Source organism: Adiantum capillus-veneris, chromosome 17 (assembly GCF_014529385.1).
Source record: "Adiantum capillus-veneris isolate H3 chromosome 17, ASM1452938v2, whole genome shotgun sequence".
Lineage (NCBI taxonomy): Eukaryota > Viridiplantae > Streptophyta > Polypodiopsida > Polypodiales > Pteridaceae > Adiantum > Adiantum capillus-veneris.
In genome coordinates this window covers 126,650,214-126,668,135 of record NC_140947.1, presented here as the reverse complement: position 1 = coordinate 126,668,135, position 17,922 = coordinate 126,650,214, and the positions used below count along the sequence as shown (strand labels likewise).

At 46.0% G+C, this 17,922-nt stretch overlaps 1 protein-coding gene across 14 annotated transcripts in view; it reads left to right on the top strand.

The window, feature by feature from the left end:
- LOC147438039 (uncharacterized) overlaps nt 1-17,922 on the top strand; it is a 64,723-nt gene that overhangs the window by 16,488 nt on the left and 30,313 nt on the right. For all 14 annotated transcript variants that reach the window (XM_086487402.1, XM_086487401.1, XM_086487399.1 and 11 more), the window contains 2 exons: nt 11,299-11,422; nt 12,257-12,450. In XM_086487402.1, coding sequence (XP_086343528.1) covers nt 11,299-11,422; nt 12,257-12,450 — 318 coding nt within the window. The remainder of the gene's footprint in view (nt 1-11,298; nt 11,423-12,256; nt 12,451-17,922) is intronic.

The window sequence follows — 17,922 nt, the reverse complement described above, 5'->3', positions numbered from 1 at the left end:
CTCCTGCGACATTTAACCGGATGATGGACAGGATTTTTCGAGAGTACAGGCTATTTGTTAGCACTTTCTTTGACGATATCATTGTTTTCTCCAAGAATGAGGCAAAACACAGAGATCATCTGCTTCAGGTCTTTCAGGCATTACGAGATCACAAGTTAGTGATTAATGCAAAGAAAAGTGAATTTTTCCTTTGGGACACATTGTCTCAGCAGCAGCAGGAGTGCAAATGGATCCGGCCAAGATAGAGACTATCCGTGTTTGGCCCGATTTGAAGAATGTCCATGAAATTAGAAGCTTCTTGGGACTGTGTTCGTACTATAGGCGGTTCATTCAAAAGTTTGCAGAGGTTGCTTCCCCTCTGCATATCTTTACACATAAAGGACTCCCTTTCTCGTGGGAACCCACAGAGGTGACTGCCTTTCAGACATTGAAAGAGAAATTGACTACGGGACCAGTTTTGACTTTGCCGGACTTGCAGAAGTCATTTGAAGTATGTTGTGATGCTTGTGGTCGTAGTCTGGGTGCGGTCTTAATGCAAGAAGGCCATGTCATTGCTTACGAGAGTCGATTGTTCTCAAGGCCGGAAATGACAGCACAGATTTATGAGAAAGAGCTTTTGGCGGTTATCCATGCTCTTACTCAGTGGCGGCATTACCTACTCGGAGCGGATTTTATTGTCTTTACAGACCATCAGAGTTTGCGCTACTTCTTGTCACAGAAGCAGCTTTCGGAAAAGCAGATGCGGTGGGCGAACATCTTGTCACAGTTTCACTTCCAGATTGTCCATGTGTAGGGACTGAAGAATGTGGTGGCAGATACTTTGTCTCGGAAGCCGTTGGTTGTGGCTATTTCCGCGAAAGATCATAGGAGCTTTGAGGATATGGTCGACCAGTATGCCACAAATACAGATTTTGCAGAGGTTTTCACACGGATACGGGATGGGGAGACCTACTTGATGAGAAAAACCATGTTGTGCGTTACACAGCCGTTGAGGGAAAAGGTTATGATTGAATGCCACTGTCCACCTTTTACGGGTCACCGCGGCATTGCTACCACCATGAAAGGGGTAGAGAGATACTTCTTTTGGCCGAGACTCAAAAAGGATGTGGAAGAGTTTGTGCGGAGTTGCTTAGTATGCCAAAAGGTCAAGTTTGACAGGCATAAAGCACAGGGATTGTTATAGCCTTTACCCATACCCACCCGCCCCTGGGAAAGTATTGCAATGGATATCATTTTTGATCTCCCGAGAACACAGAGTGGTCACGATGGCATTGCTACCACCATGAAAGGGGTAGAGAGATACTTCTTTTGGCCGAGACTCAAAAAGGATGTGGAAGAGTTTGTGCGGAGTTGCTTAGTATGCCAAAAGGTCAAGTTTGACAGGCATAAAGCACAGGGATTGTTACAGCCTTTACCCATACCCACCCGCCCCTGGGAAAGTATTGCAATGGATATCATTTTTGATCTCCCGAGAACACAGAGTGGTCACGATGGTATCTGGATTGTTATTGACAGATTTAGCAAGCAGGCTCATTTCATTCCAGTGAAGAAAACAGTCAAGCCGGATCATTTAGCGAGACTGTTTGTGGCCCAGATCTTCAGATTACATGGCATGCCTGAGATGATTGTCTCCGACAGGGACCCCAGATTTACGAGTTTGTTTTGGAAGGCAATTTGGGAGAACATTGGCACGCGGTTGCAGTTCTCGTCATCTTTCCACCCGCAGACTGACGGGTGATGTGTCCGAAGATGGGGAGCCTGATGAGCAACCCGAAGTGGAGGAAAACGAGGAGATCCTTGTTTCTGAACAGATTTTGGCAAATAAGGACAGAAAGAATAAGGGTAAAGTAAGAAGGCGGTTCTTGGTTAAATTCAAGAACTATCCTGCATTGGATGCGAAGTGGATGGAGGAGGAAAACCCAACAGATATTCCTCAGATTGTGAAACTTTACCTTGAAGCTTTTGGTTTAGCATAGTCTACTCCAAATGGAACCCGAATTCAGCTTGGCCGGAGATATGGTGCAGTGGGTTGCACAAGAGATGAGTTACTCCGCTCCTTTGTCAACAGATGTCTTGATTTTTGAATACTAGAGTCACTGATGTCTGTTTGAGCTTTAGGGATACTGAGAGTTGATAGTATTCTTTTGTATGACTTTATGAAATGGAATTCTTGAATATGAAACTGATTTGTTCTTGACTTGTTTTTAAGTGCAGGAACTGATAGACGAAATGATTGCAGCATTTTGGTCTGTCTGATCTCGAATAGACATGGTTGCAATAGGGGTTAGTCAATCGTGCATCTATGAGGCCGTGAGTGGATCTAGATGCGATTGCTAATTGAATCGGGGATAAATCATGGTCTAGATCCGAAAGAATGTTGAATGTGATTGTCATGTGATGTCCTGTGATGTGACTGTCGATTGGTACATGTGTTAGATGTGTGTTCCTAGTGCGTAGGTACTAACAGTCAGTGTCTGCTAAGGCAGTTTATGGCGTCTGTCTGTTTTGCAGGCGTAATCGAGGGCGATTACAATGCTTTCAAGAGGGGGTTATGTCACAACCCAGTGACGTGGCATGGACACAGTACACACACACACATACACACTACCCCTACGTTGAAAACAGTCCTGCGGAATTAATTTCGTGCAGAGAAAATGCTGACGTGGCAGTCTTCGCATTTGTGGCACAATTCACAGACAAATGATGATGTGGCAGCAGATTTGCGGCAGCTGTGCTTTTAGGCATGCCTTTTGGCTACGCAATTGTAGAGAGGAAGAGAGCCTTTTTGCTTTATTTTCCTACGCAAGGAGTTAGAGAGAGAGAGAAAGCTTTTATTTAAAAAGCTTTTGCTTTATTGCCAAGAATGGCTTGAGAGATCAAAAGAGAGAACCTGTTTTATTTTTAATGCTTTTGATTTTCAGCTTTTGGGCTCTTCTTTTAGCATCCCTTGTAACCTTTAAATACGCGGGCTGGCCTCTCACAACTCAGAGCATCTGTACGCAGAGTCTGAGTGTGAGCGCATGTCCGCACTCTTGTACTTTGAACACAGATTAATACAAAAAGAAATACCGAAAGGGGCGCCAGTCTTTGGAGCCAATATCTCTAGGCATGAAACTCCGCCGGGCCAGTGTCGAATCAATTGGAACTGTGAACTGTTTTGAAGTGTTTATTTGTGTTGTCGCGGTAGATTCTCGACTTGGAGTGTCCAAGTCTGTTACAAGTTGAATAAAGCTGATTGGACAACAATACTGATTTTTCGTAAATTACGTTGACAGGTTGATTGGACTGTCGTGCGGATTTCCGTAAAAAGCGTTGACAATGTTGACGTGGTAGGCTGTACTGATTTTTGAAAATTACGCTGGTTCCTATGTGAGTCCCAACACTAGTTTTTGGACCAATTGCTTTTGGGATTGATTGCTTTTGAACTAAGTGCTTTTGGGGCTCTGCTTTTGGGGCATCCCTTGTAAGAATAAATAAAACCCTTGGGGCCTCACTATGCAGAGCTCTGGACACAGAGTCTCTGAGAGCAGAGGTCTCGCGAGAGTTGTAGCATTAATTAATATAAACATAAATACCGAAAGGGGCGCTAGACTTTGGGGCCAATACCTCAAGGCACGTAACTACGTCGGGCCGTGTCGACTCTATTTCAAAGTGTGATAAAGTTGTGAAGTATTTGAAGTGATTCTCTTGTCTGTCATGCCAGATTTCTTAACAGTGGTCTCTTCTTGAGCTGATAACCTTGGAGGTCCAGTATATTGGTATATTTTAGGGTTGCCATCATCGCCACATGAACACTGTTTGTTGAGGCTTGTTTCGACTATTCAAGCACTTATGGACCATGCTGTAGTGGGCTACGAGTCTACGACCTTATGAAAGAAATCTAATCCTAATCTTGGTGCAGGTTTCATGATGGAAAGCCAATCGTCTTTTCAAGCTCAACTGATGTCGAGATTGCTTTATAAGGTTGAGTTCTGTTTGAGAACTTGTTTGGTGATCTTGTTTGGAATTTGTTTGAAATGAATGGTATCTGTTTTAAACGTCTTTTGGTGCCAATTTGAACTATTAGACTCTGGTTTTAATACTGGTTTCAATGATGTGATTTTACCCCTGGGTGGATTATTTAGAAATACTGTTTTGGTATCTCGGAACGACGCAGACAGGATGTCTGGAGAGCTTTTGGTTGTATGCTTGAAAACCTCGGAATGACGCAGACGGGATGTCTGGGGAGCGTTTCGTTGTATGCTGGAAAACCTTTGTACGACGTAGACGGGATGTTCGGGGAGCGTTTGGTTGTATGCTTGAACCTCCAAGTGACGCAGGATGCGGTTTGGGGAGCGTTTGGTTGTACCAATCCTCTGAACTCATGGCCTGAACCTTTTTAGGTTATTTGCGGGGGGAGTGACAAGGTAGTCGTTGAGTAGCTTCATATCGCAGACCGTCTGTCTCGGGGGAGTGCTCAACGGCGTTGTTCGTTGTGTCTTGTAACATGCATATGTGAGCATTTGTGTTAGATTGTGATGTTTGAATACTCCTTATTGGATGAGATTCTTCTGGAAGCCAACAACCCAAGAAATCAAGAGCTCCAATCTGGAATGAGACTCCTTATTGGATGAGATTCTTTTGGGAAGCCAACGATTGAGGAAATCAAGAGTTCCGATTTGGAATGAGAAAACTAATTGTCCCTCGGAATGACCCTTCGAAATTTTTGAGCTTACTTGAGTTGTTTTGCAGATATGTTGTAATTGCAGAAAATTACTTTCTTTCAAGAAGGGGGGATGTCACAAACTGTTGACGTGTCAAGCCATTGAAGAATGGAACCAATCTGCAGATCCGGGCCGAGGAGCCTAAACCCTAAGAAGAAGCAGTAGAAGAAGTTTTACCAACTTGCAAAGTCTTGCCGAGTGGCCTATTTTTAAAGAAGAGTTCCCACCAACTTATGGGACCTCATTTGATGGGGCCCAAGTGACTAAAGGCATTAAAATAAAGCATCGAGAAGACTTGCGAATTCAACTGATGACGTGGCAACAACTGTATGGACGCTCCGTAAAACGCGCTGATAGGCTGTATGGAATTCTGCAATTCGTGCTGATATGTTGACGTGGCAGACTGTACGAAACTCTGCATTTTACGTTGTAGGTGCTGATGTGGCAGTTGTATGGATTTTCGTAATTTGCGGGCTAGCAGCTTTTGGGCGCTAGTGCTTTTGGGACTAGGTGCTTTTGAGTTTGAAGCTTTTCACGTAACTGCTTTTCATTGGCCAAGGGCCTTCAAACATGTGTAGAGGGCTCAGTCTCTGGCACTCTTCTGGGTGAAGGTGCAAAGCGTGAGTACTGGCATTGTACCAAGTTCAAGTAATATAAAGAAATACCAAAAGGGGCGCCAAGGTTTGGGGCCAATGCTCTCCCGGGGTGGAACACCGCCACTCCCCGTCTCGTTTCGTGCATCTCTTTTAGTTCAGTTGTTATTTGAAGTGCTTAAAGTTGTTCAATCTGTACTTTTCTGTTGGCACGTGGTGCCCGCCTCCGTTACATTAATCTATTGTAAGGGAAGCACTAGGGCTGATCTGCTGTCGACAAGCAAAAACGTTGGGGTTGCCAGCTAGCTGCAAAAACGCCAATGCTGCTCTGAGCAAAAACGCTGGGCTGAGTTGCTCCTTTTGCTAGCACTTCTCATCTTATGCTAAAACGCTAGCTCCTTGGCCTCCTTTATAGCGGATGGCCACCAAGGGGTATATCTAGGGCTGAATTGCGCTCCCGATGTGAGAGGAATGAAGGGTTGAAAGCTGGCTGCAAAACGCAGATCTGGCACGTAAAACACAGCAGATCTATCACGCAAAGCAGGACTGAAAATGCAGATCTCGATGATGCCGATGATGGACAGCAACGAGAGCACTCGCTGTCGGCGAGGGAATGGCTGAGGAGAGGCTTGATGGGCTATCCAAGTACTGGACTGCAACGGAGGGGCTAGTGAAAGCATATCCGAGCAAATTCCGGCGAGGGAAAGTGCTGAAATCTGAAAACGCTGAGGCTGATTTGCTGTAAGGGAAGCCCTAGGGCTGCCAGCTAGTTGTAAAAATGCGAAGGCTGATCTGAGCAAAAATGCTGGGCTGATTTTCTCCTTTTGCTAGCGCTTCTCATTTGATGGTAAAATGCTAGCTCCTAGGCCTCCTTTACGGGACCAAACCGCAGGTTATAAACTCGTTAAGGTGTAGGTAGGGCAACACCTATGTCAAATAAAATCATTAAAATCGTTTATTGATAAGTTTGATGAGAGCTGTCACGGGGACCGGCACCACGTGCCAACGGATAAAGAATAGGGTAGGCCAGTCCAACAGACCGTGGATCTTTTCGAGATTCAGTCACAAGTGCCTCTCACAATAGATGCTGTCCAAGGGGAGCAGGGGGGTGAGTCCTCGCAGTTTGTTGAGGATTTTAACTATTCAGCAGGCTTTGCATCTCCAGCAGATGTCTCAGTTTCTGAGATCTTGCCTGCTCAGATCTTTGCAGTTGGTCCATGGGGATCTCTAGACGTTTCCTTGGGGAGTGGGCCACTATGTGTTGACATTTTTTTCTTGCGGTTGTTAGATTCTCCTTGCGAGAGAGAGCTACTACAAGAGGTTTCTACAAAGGATGCTTTATATCAATCAGATACCCAACACTGGTCTTTCTAGTTTTTGCTAGAGGTGGACAGAGCTTTAGGCAGATTTGTGTAGACTCGATCCACTACCTAGATAGCTATACATCACCACTTGATTAAAGTATCTTTATCTCTAGACAGATCCTGTGGTTTGTTATGGGATTTCTCCCCATGACTTCAATGTTCATCTTGCAAGGGTTTTTCCCATATTTCTTGTATATGGACCTATGGACGATTTTATGTACTACAGACCTCGGCCTAGAGAAAGCCCCCATGATTAGATTTAGAGAATAGGCTTTATACGAGGACTCCTTCTAGACAAGAGAGGTTGTCTATTATATCATTTAGGAACAGACAATGGTCGAGGCCAATTACTTAATGGATATCAGGCAGTTTGCATGTCTGTTTGAGAGCCAGTTCAGAGAGGCCTTATGGAAGTTGGTTTGGTTAGAGAGATGTACATCTTGGTACCTTCCCTTGACTTTTGAGGTGGACAGCGAGTGGGTCCTCCCTGCCTCCCTTACAGTTTGGTTGTGCTGTAGATGCGCATCCTTTTTTGGAGTTCATCATCAAGAAATGTTAGAATGGATGCGAATTGTTCCCCGGGGCACGGCCTAGGGGTTTTATAGTCCCTTGGCTTTTCCGAGCTCCTACAGGAGGTTCTTACAGTGGATGTTTTATATCAATCAGATAATCAGCACTGGACTTTGTGGTTTTCGCTACATTGCCCGAGGTGGATAGAGATTTTGGCTGATTTGTGTCGGCTTGATCACTATCCAGATAGCTACTCTTTACCACGTGGTTAAAGTATCTTTATCCTTGGATGTTTCGTGTAGTTCATTATGGAATTTTTTTCCACGATCTCATTGTACATCCATCAAGGTTTTTCCCATATTTCTTGTACATGGACCATTGGTCCATTTTTATGTAATGCAAACGGTCAAGCCCCTTAGAGAGAGAGAGAGAGAGAGAGAGAGAGAGAGAGAGAGAGAGAGAGAGAGAGAGAGAGAGAGAGAGAGAGAACGCATGTAGCAAAGAGGCATACTGCCAATGGTAACCAAAAAAGGTGCCACTGGCACGATAGATACAACAGTACATTGTATCATATTGAGTCATTGTGGAAGGTACATCCTTGTGAGAGTGTGCGTGTGCGAGAGAGAGAGAGAGAGAGAGAGAGAGAGAGAGAGAGAGAGAGAGAGAGAGAGAGAGAGAGAGAGAGAGAGAGAGAGAGAGAGAGAGAACACAAACACAAACACTAGATGTGGAAGAGGGGGGAGATCAGCACCCCATGACTATTAGAGCAAGAGACCCAATACACAATAACCAGATAGTGTGGAAGTGGGTACCTCCCTGGCCCCATAAATGGGTGCCCAATGGGAGTTAGGGCAATGCCTAGAAAAATCCCCCACGACCCAATAAGAAAATGATATATGGAAATATATGAGGGCGTCCGAACAAAGGTGGGCGACCGGCCCCAAACTCGGGCGGCCGGACCAGGAGCAACCTAGAGTATGGGTGGCCAGCCAGGAGACATACTAGCCGTACATGTATGCCCTAGACTTGTGAAGTAGTATAGTGGTGTAAATCTAACACCCCCTCTCAACACCTGATGCTGAACAAATTGCATGAAGCCGAAGATGTGAGGCCAATGATGAAGATGTCTGTTGCAATGTTCACTGAAGGACAATGCTCCATGAGTGTAGCAGTAGTCTGGGGTGTTCTGACCGCCAAGAAATCTTCATGGTGTGATGCCGTCACAAGTAGTGTAGCAAACTGCTGTACTTCGTTGATACAGGGTGAAGATGCTGCGTGAAGGTCCAGACCTGAGTGTGAAAACAACTCCTTGTCGTGAAAGGAGTGCCATTAGACCTGCAAGTGTCTTGCCCAATAGGATCTATGGTGTTTGTAGTCAAAACATCTGGAGAAAATGGGGAAGCCCTGGAACCGTCATGAGAATGACCGGAAGCTTGTCAATGCATGAATCTGCAACCCAATGTGGCCAGGTGGCTAAGTTGTGTAAAACTCCGGGCAGGCCAGATGTAGCAATTTGCGCCGTAAACATCCTCTGAATGAAGGAAAGCTAGACTAAACAGTTTGCACTGTAGAAGCTACTGTTAGCTGTAGTAGTCACCGATAGACTGCACGGACTACCACCGGATGGTGTCCTGTCCAGCAGGTAGAGTAATCCAAGACGAGGGGAAAGCCAGACTCAACAGTTTGCGCTGTGAAGGGCCTCTGAGAAGAGGTGTGGTCAGACCAAGTTGTCTTCACCGTAATCATCCTGTATGAAGAAGGGAAGCCAGACTGAGCAGTCTGCGCTATGGAGATCCTTTGAGAAGAGGAAAGGCCAGACAAATCTGGGTGGGCCGTCTTGCTTGTATCTCTTGCCTCCAATCCTTTGGTGTCAACCAAAACAGAATCCGGCATCTCGGTGTGGCTCTCAATGTGAATGAGCTGGGAGTGGTCAGCTGCCCATGTCGGGGGATAAGTTTGCTGTAAGATTATCGAGGGTGGAATGTAAGCAACTTTGAAGGTAGCAATCGAGATGATCAGGAGTGTAGAAGAGCAACTGCACTAACATCTAGGCCAAGCTCTGGGTGAGTCCGGTTGTAGTCGCATAATGATGCCTGATCTCCTGCATCTTGCAGGTAAACTCTCCAAGAGAGTCCAAAGCACTGAAGTCCCACTCCAGTCTGTTGATCCAAGCAATGAACCTATTCAAGAAGAGATCCAAGATCCCCTCCCTAAGTCCATGTAGATGCTCCTGTGTAAGCAAGTGACCTGACGTGTCGAGGTCAAGTGATAAGTGTCTGTCCACCCAAGATGGTGGTGTCCTCTCTAGGAATGTCGGAATCCCATATGCCATGAGCATGGCCATATCTCGTGTGAACTCCTCTGATAAGTGCATAGGTGTGTCCATAGCAAACCACGTCACCACCCCCTCTGGAGTGTGCAACCACCGAATGATGGCCGGAATGAATGGATCTCCCAAGGATCGTACGCCCGTAGATGATCAAGCTGATGTCGAAGATATCGTGTATTGCAGGAGTCACTGAGAGACCGCATGGACCACCATTGGATGGTGTCCTGGAAGGAGGTAACTTCATCCTTTGTGAAAAACTCAAGCCATGTGGCTGCTGTCCACCCAAAAACGCAACTACGAGGTGATGAAAACGCTGCTGTCCAGCGATTTTCAAAAGGGTCCGGAGCGGCGCAGAGGAGTATGGGAAGGGTGGTGAATCACTGTCACTCCCCAAGATGGGATGAAAACAGAGAAAACAGCAAGGGGTAATGGCTGAAATCTGATGAAGACGGAGAGGATACGGGACCGGCAAGGTACCGGATGCCAAGCCGGTGTGGAAGGCAAGATCTTGATGCCAACGCTCAGCGTTTTGCTGCAAACGCAGCAGCAAGGCAAAAACGCAAGGCTTCCAGAAAAACACAGATCTGGCCTTGAAAAATGCAAGGCTGATTTGATGCTGGTTGGTGCGTTTTTCTGCAGGGAGGGGCTGCCAAGAGACGTTGCAGCAGATCGCAGCAAGCAGGGCCAAAAAACACAGCCTGAACCAAAAACGCTGATGGTGCTGAAAAACGCTAGGCAACTCTGCACTTTTCCCGCGACGAAAACTTGCAAAAAGCTAGCGCTTGGCCTTACAGAAGGAGAGCGCTGGCTGATCTTCTGGTTCTTGCAAAAAACGCTGGTAGATCTGATCCTTTTGGAGAGGAACCTGATGCGGGTGATGCGCCTTGGAACACGGTAGAGCCTGAAGCTTTTGATACCATGTGATGCCTGAGCTCTGATACCATGTGAAATTGCACTCGTGTGGAAGCGTGAGAGAGGAGAGAGAGAGATAGAGAACTCAAACGCTAGATGTGGAAGAGGGGGCGATCAACCCCCCATGACTACCAGAGCAAGAGACCCAATACACAAGAACCAGATAGTGTGGAAGTGGGTACCTCCTTGGCCCCATAAATAGGTGCCCAATGAGGTAGGGCAATGCGTGGAAAAATCCCCCACGACTCAACAAGAAAATGATATATGCAAATATATGAGGGCACCCGCCGGACAAAGGTGGGTGGCCCGCCAGGAGCAACCTAGACTATGGGTGGCCAGCCTGGAGACATACTAGCTGTACATGTATGCCCTAGACCTGTGAAGCAGCATAGTGGTGTAAATCGAACAATCCTTGCATGAGCATTTGGTACTATCTTTGGCATGATCTTATTTATGCAACGTAAACTAAATACCAACCTTGAACTGAATGGAGGGCCCTGGAGCGAGTTGGTTGGGACCCCATCTTGATATTGTTTCTCTTTACTTCCCTCTTATCTCTTGTTAGTAAAAACTTCACCCCTCATTTCTATCTACACTATAAGGTGAAGGAGCATTCGATATGTAGAAGGAAAAAGTAAAAGGGCCGGTGGTTTGTGTGATAATTGATCACGTTTTATGTGCATGACAGGTAGTTATGAAGGGATGCTATACCATCAATAATAAGTCCGAGCGTAGGTCCAGCTAACATAAAAACAGCTCCTCTCATTGTTACAGTCCAATGTTTTCTTGCTTGGTGGTTAGTTGAAGGCTACCATGTTGTGTTTACCTTTTGTATGCCACTAAATCATCAAAATGTCTCTATTCTGAATTCAAGCATGGTTTTACAGTGCGGATGATTGCTTATGTATAACATTGTGGAAAAAGAAGGCGCCAACCACCTCAATTTCAAGAGCTTCAAAAGAGCTAGAATTGGGGCCGCTCTTGAGGACCATAAGCCAGCGGACAAAAAAGGTAGTCGGTGATGAAATTTATGAGACCAAATGCTGCCATGAAAAGTGAGCTGGTTGCTTATTTATGATTATCCAAGGCATGAGGATTAAATGCCCTTTTGTTGTGTTTTTGTTTGCAACTGTTTTAATAGTTCTCTTTTTCCATATGGTGACTAAGAGTTCAGGTTTATGTCTTTTATGTCAAACATGTTGAGTAAGAAAAGTTCTGAGAGTATGGTATTGAGGCTTGTTGTGACTGCTTCCTGATTTCAAGTTCAAGTTTAATAGTGCAAACTTGGGATGCATGACTGCTGGATGGGTGTGCGAGGACGTGCATTGAATTGGCTTCACTAGTGGATGCATTTGATAGCTTGAGGGGATGGCTTTGGCAGATTTCTGCATGTGTAGAGTCATGTTGATAAACTGAATGTTGAACTTCCTTTTGGGCTTAAAAAGTAAGACCGGCAAGTTTCTTGCTTTCAGAGGTTCTAGTTGAGTGGCTGGAACACAGTACACACTAACTGCCATGCTGTTATTTGAAGAGGCACTAAGGAAATTTTATTTTTGCATGTTCATTTCACTGCAATGCTCCCAATTTACAGCATATGCATATCTCTATTCTTGCTTTCTCAGCTTACAAGAAGTTTTAATGGGAAAAACAGATAACATGGCATGGGGACACATTTTTGGGCTGTGTGTTTCCAGTACACACTAACTGCCATGCTGTTATTTGAAGAGGCACTAAGGAAATTTTATTTTTGCATGTTCATTGCACTGCAATGCTCCCAATTTACAGCATATGCATATCTCTATTCTTGCTTTCTCAGCTTACAAGAAGTTTTAATGGGAAAAACAGATAACATGGCATGGGGACACATTTTTGGGCTGTGTGTTTCTTCCAGTCAGCAAGATTGAGTCTCAATCTCTCTCCTCAGCTAGTCTTCGTGGAAGTCTTTCACCAAATCTTTATAATTTGAACAATGCTGAAGGAGAAAAACTTATGGTCACACTCAAAATGCAGATACACTTCTATTGTGAGCTACTTCTGAAGTACGTATTGATTTTTTGTTTCATTGTTACCTTCAGTCCAATTGCTAAAAGTTACGTGCTTCTTGAAACAGTTGATTTTCTAGCAGGATTAAGTTTTCATTCATCCGTGCTTCTAGTTAAGTGTAGTTAGGCAAGGCAACAAGCTATTGCTGTTGAAAGCTACCATTAGAATTCCTCCTGCCACAACAAGATGTGTCTTTCTGTAGATAAATGATGTTTAAGGAGCTAGATGCGATTTGTTTTTCCTGTTTTTGTTACTGAACATCAGGGCATTGTCTCGCTCTCAAGATAGACGGAGTTTAAAGTCTCATTAGTTTCAGTGGCTCGATGACCACTTTCTTATAGAGGTCCTATTGGGTTCCCAATCAAAAGAAAACGTCCTAAAAGTTGGTTGTTTTACTGATTTAGGGTTTACAAGTGCTGGTTTTTAGGTGCTGTAACAGGGTTAGCAGGTGCTCAATTAGACTTCGCAGACATTGATTTAGGGTTTGCATTTGTTGATTGTGGCTTTTGTGTGTGTGTGAGAGAGAGAGAGAGAGAGAGAGAGAGAGAGAGAGAGAGCTGAGGTCCGCAGTTGGTGCAATGAGACACCATATTTTAGAGAGGGCTTGCGGGTTACTTTCCTCCCGCCTGAAGCTCACCCCTTGGATGGCCCAGCTGCCTCCAAGAAGATGCGCAGTTAGACAGATGCTTTACCAATTCTTTCATGCAGACTATGGATTTACATGTAGTTTCTTGGAATGCCAATGGTTTACAGACTTCTCGGGTAAGAGGTTCACGTAAGCTTTTACTTCGTAGAGATTTACACGCTCATGTAGTAGTACAGGAGCATACGATTGCCACTCCCTTTGGTAATCTCATGCCCTCAGGAGCTCGCACTTTTTGGGAGCCTCCTCTGGGCATTCATGGACAGAGTTGCGGTGTATGCATATCAGTGGGGCCACGTTACTCGGCATCAGTTCAGCAACGTGGCACCCTTGTCGCTTGCAGAGCAGTCTATGTTTCTATCCGGATTCAGGACTCTATCATTGGTTTTATGTCAGTCTATGCACCCACTACTCCTCGGGAGAGAGCTTCTTTTTGGTCCTCCTTGGTTGCTGCTCTACCTGCTGTAGACTCTTGGGTTGTTGGAGGCGACTTCAACAACGTCGAGAGCGATTCTGACTGGCGATCGATCACTCCTCCAGTTCTATCCTCCATTTCTCCCGATGAGCAGCCAGCTTGGGATCGATTTCTTCTAGCTATTCAAGGTGTAGACGCATGGCACATACCCTCTTTTGGTCACCACCCTGCTACACTTCATTACTCGTGGGGGTTTCAGAGGCAGCAGGGAAGATTATTAGAGCGACTTGATCGTTTTTACATTGGCCCTTGGGCAGTAAGTCTGGGTGGATTTACCACTATTTGGCGAGGGACCAGCCTCTCAGATCATTTACCCATCTCATTGTTTATCTCTTTCACTAGATCCTCTGCACAGAGACGCGGCTGCCGCATCCCTGACAGTGTTCTCACCACTGAAGTTTTGCAGCAGCAGATTCGTGACTTGTGGTCTACGGGTGCTTCTTATTGTGGTCCCCCTGGAGAGTTCCTTGCCCATTGCATTACTCAGTCTAGTATTTACTGCCGTGATCAAACTTCTACTATTCATCGTCAGTTGAGAGTACGCGAGTCTGACCTCCACATTCCTCTTGGTTCCACACAGCGCTTGCTTGAAGAATGGCCTCAAGATGCTTATCTCGCTACTAGACATACAGAGCTCACAGAGGAAATTCGTCGCGTACAGGAGGCTAGGTCTGAGTTCACTCATCATGCTTCAGTATCTCACTGGATAGCTAAAGCAGATCGAATGAATAAGGACTTCTTCGCTGCGCATAAAGAGCGCCCTCCTGGCACCACCCTTCGGACTTTGTGCGATGCTCAGGGAACACTTCATATGCATCCTGATGTTATTCTTGATATGTATGGAGATTATTTTGAGGCATTGTTCACTGTTGATGTATGCACTACTGAGGTTTCACATGCTCGTGAGCAGATATGGCATCACACCCGACGTCGTTGTACAGACACTATGGCAGAGATCTTGTTGGCTCCATTCACACTTGCAGAGCTTTATGTTGCTATCGAGAGTCTAGACCCCTCTTCCTGTCCAGGCAAGGATGGCCTCACTCGAGCTTTCTTTTTGACCTATTGGGATGTATTGCAAATACCACTGCTTCGTGGTTGTTAGGATATCTTTGCATCAGGATATATGCATCCGGATCTTTGTTCAGGTCTCATATCTCTTATTCCGAAAGGGGGTGACACCACACAGCTCCGTCAGTGGAGACCTATTACCCTACTCCCTTCGGTCTATAAGATATTAGCGTTACTGATCAGCCATCGCCTGCGACCGTTCTTATCAGATATTATTCATACTTCTCAGACAGGCTTTGTCATGGATCGATGCATACTGGATAATATCTTCACTTTTTATGAGGCAGTAGAGTGGGCCAGATCATCTTCTGAACCTCTCGCTTTTTTCATCCTTGACTTCGAGAAAGCATACGATCGTGTTGAGTGGGAGTTTCTTGAAGGATCATTAGCCAGGATGGGTTTCCCTTCGTCATGGATCTCAGGCATTTCTGCTCTCTTCAGGACTGCCAGCAGTGCTATTACTATTGGTGGTTGTGTCAGTCGCAGTTTCGAGCTCTCTCGATCTGTCCGTCAGGGATGTCCTTTAGCAGCATATCTGTATCTGTTTTTAGGAGAGACTATGTCCGACTTTCTTCGAGCGCAGAGTCTTGCATTTCGTGGCTTGACTATGCCAGTATCTTCAGCTCCGGACCTTATCGATCAGGAGTTTGCTGATGACACTATGCTGATGTTGCGCTATTTGCTAGCAGTTCTTGATGCCATGCGGGAGGCCCTGGAGGTTTTTTGCATGGCTAGTGGTGCACGCATTAACTGGCATAAGTCCTATGGGTTACTGGTTGGCAGTGATAACATACCTACTTGGGGGGTGACTGATGGTTTCACATGGCTGCAGCCGGGTCAGACATGCAGATATCTTGGCTTTCAGGTTGGATTAGACGTTTCCTCGCAGCAGCAGTTTGCACCCGTACTACAGTCTATTCGCAGGAAGCTATGTCATTGGTCTTCACGTGATCTGTCGTTGGCTGCCCGTGCATTGGTCGCCAACCAGGTCATTCTGGCTACAGTATGGTATACTGCCTCCTGTTGGATTCTACATTCTGGTGTGATAGCTCAGCTATGCAGACTCGTGCGGAACTTTTTATGGAGTGGCACAGATAGGACTACAGATACTCGTGCTCGAGTTCGCTGGTCCACGATTATTCGTCCTAGGTCAGCAGGCGGCCTTGGCATTATTGATCCAGAATTACAGAGCCGTGCCCTTCTTACCAAGCTTATTGTTCGGGGTCTCTTTCCCGGCCAAGAACCTTGGAAGATGCTTCTTCAGGCCGCTCTTTCCACAGCGACTCCACGTCTCGGCACTAGAGATGGCCATACTTGGCAAACAGGGTATCGTTTTCTCTTTACGGATGCCCCCTTGTGCATCAGCACTCTCTCACCCTTCATCCGCTCACTCCTTCAGATTTGGGTATCCATGCGGCGAGCTATCATACTCTCACCTCCCTCATGTCGTGAAGAGATTGAACGCCAACCTCTCATTTGGAATGATGCAGTTCTTGATTCTTCAGTTAATCCACCCCGTCAGCTTGGAGAGAGGACTCACATTGATTGGGCTGCTTGGGACACTGGCCCTGCTGCCTCTATGCGGTTGTTTCATGAGACACGTATGCTGGATGCAGATTTTGTGGCAGAACATTATGACATTGGTCGCGGGGTAACAGACAGACTGCTTGAGATTGACTCCGCCATTCCTTCACACTGGGACGTAGTCATGCGAGGCACGGTTCAGATGTCTCCACATTGTGGCTGGGAAGGCCTCTTTGCTCAGAGCACTCTCTTATTAGTTCGCTTTGACACCATGCTGTTCACAGTTGAGACTGACTACTCTCCGGGGATGCATGCTAGATTGACATATGCTACCACCTCTCCGCACCTTCTCTACAGCGGCGCTCGATGGGAGGCCATACGAGTAGTTGGCTCTCGCGGGAAGCGTCGTTGTGTTGACCCCCGTTTCACTTCCGCTGATGCTACCCTTTGGAGGCTTTGGGTTTGGGAGGGTCGTGCCCTATCTCAGCTTTATTGGGACCCAGGAGAGTGGCATTGGCCTCACCCTAACCCCATCGATGCACATGTATCATTCTTTGAGTACACTCTCAGAATTGGAAGATTCGCATTGATGAGACAGCACACAGAGCAGCCCACTCGTATGCGTTTCTGGTTACATTCAGGTCTCTCCCATGCCTATCTACAGCAGTTTTGGTCAGCCATCTGGGATTTACATGTGGCTCGTCGTATTTCTTTTTTCATGTGGATGATTGCACATGCAGGACTTCCAGTTGGGACTTGGCTAGCTTCTATGGGTCATGATCCGTTATGTACTCGCTGTCCTTTGCGACTCCCTGAGTCACATGCACACTGTCTTTGGTCCTGCTCGTCTTCTCATGTAGTGTGGCTAGCAGTTTGCTCTTTACTTAGCAGAGCTGGTGTACAGCATGGATTTCTCACTTGGGGATCTGTCTCCTGGTTGATGCCGATGCCCGGACCGCATCTTTTCTACGAGGGATCAGACACAGATCCAGCTCTTATGCTTACCTTGACTGGTTATCGACGAGGGACTTTGGCTATGTTACCACAGATTGCTTGGCAGGGGGATCCTTAGACGCGTGATGAAATCTTCTCAGTTATCACTAGCATTGCACTATGGAATGTTTGGAGAGCTCGTTGTCTTCACATTCTCAGTGCGGCTCCACAGCTCCTTCCGGATACCCTCATTGCCATTTGGCTGGACATCATTCACACCCTCCTTTGGCAGTGGGATTCTTCCTCAGGTACATCTAGAGCAGCCGAGGCTCGTCGATTTGACTTCCTTCAGCGTTGGGCTCGAACTCCACTCTTCTTCACACTTACAGGTGGACAGATTACATGGCATCATGCACCTCCTTAGTGGTTTCTCCTCCACTCATCATATAGACCACCATGAGCTTGTACTAGTAGAGTTGTCACTATAGTGGCTATCACCCTTACATTCAGCTTGTACACCCCACATGATAGGCTTTTTTGGCATCCGCTGGGGATTATATTGTACTCAGTAATATACAGCCCTGATTTTTCCAAAAAGAGAGAGAGAGAGAGAGAGAGAGAGAGAGAGAGAGAGAGAGAGAGAGAGAGAGAGGAAATGAAATGAAATGTTATATTAATGTCTTCAAAAGGCCAAAATGACCTATGAGACTAGAGCGTTACAATGTGGTGAATCTGATACAAAGTCAGAGTAACAAAATGAAATGACAAAATGATAAATTAAAAGCACTATGGGATCCTAAACTGGTAGGTGTGAACTAAGCA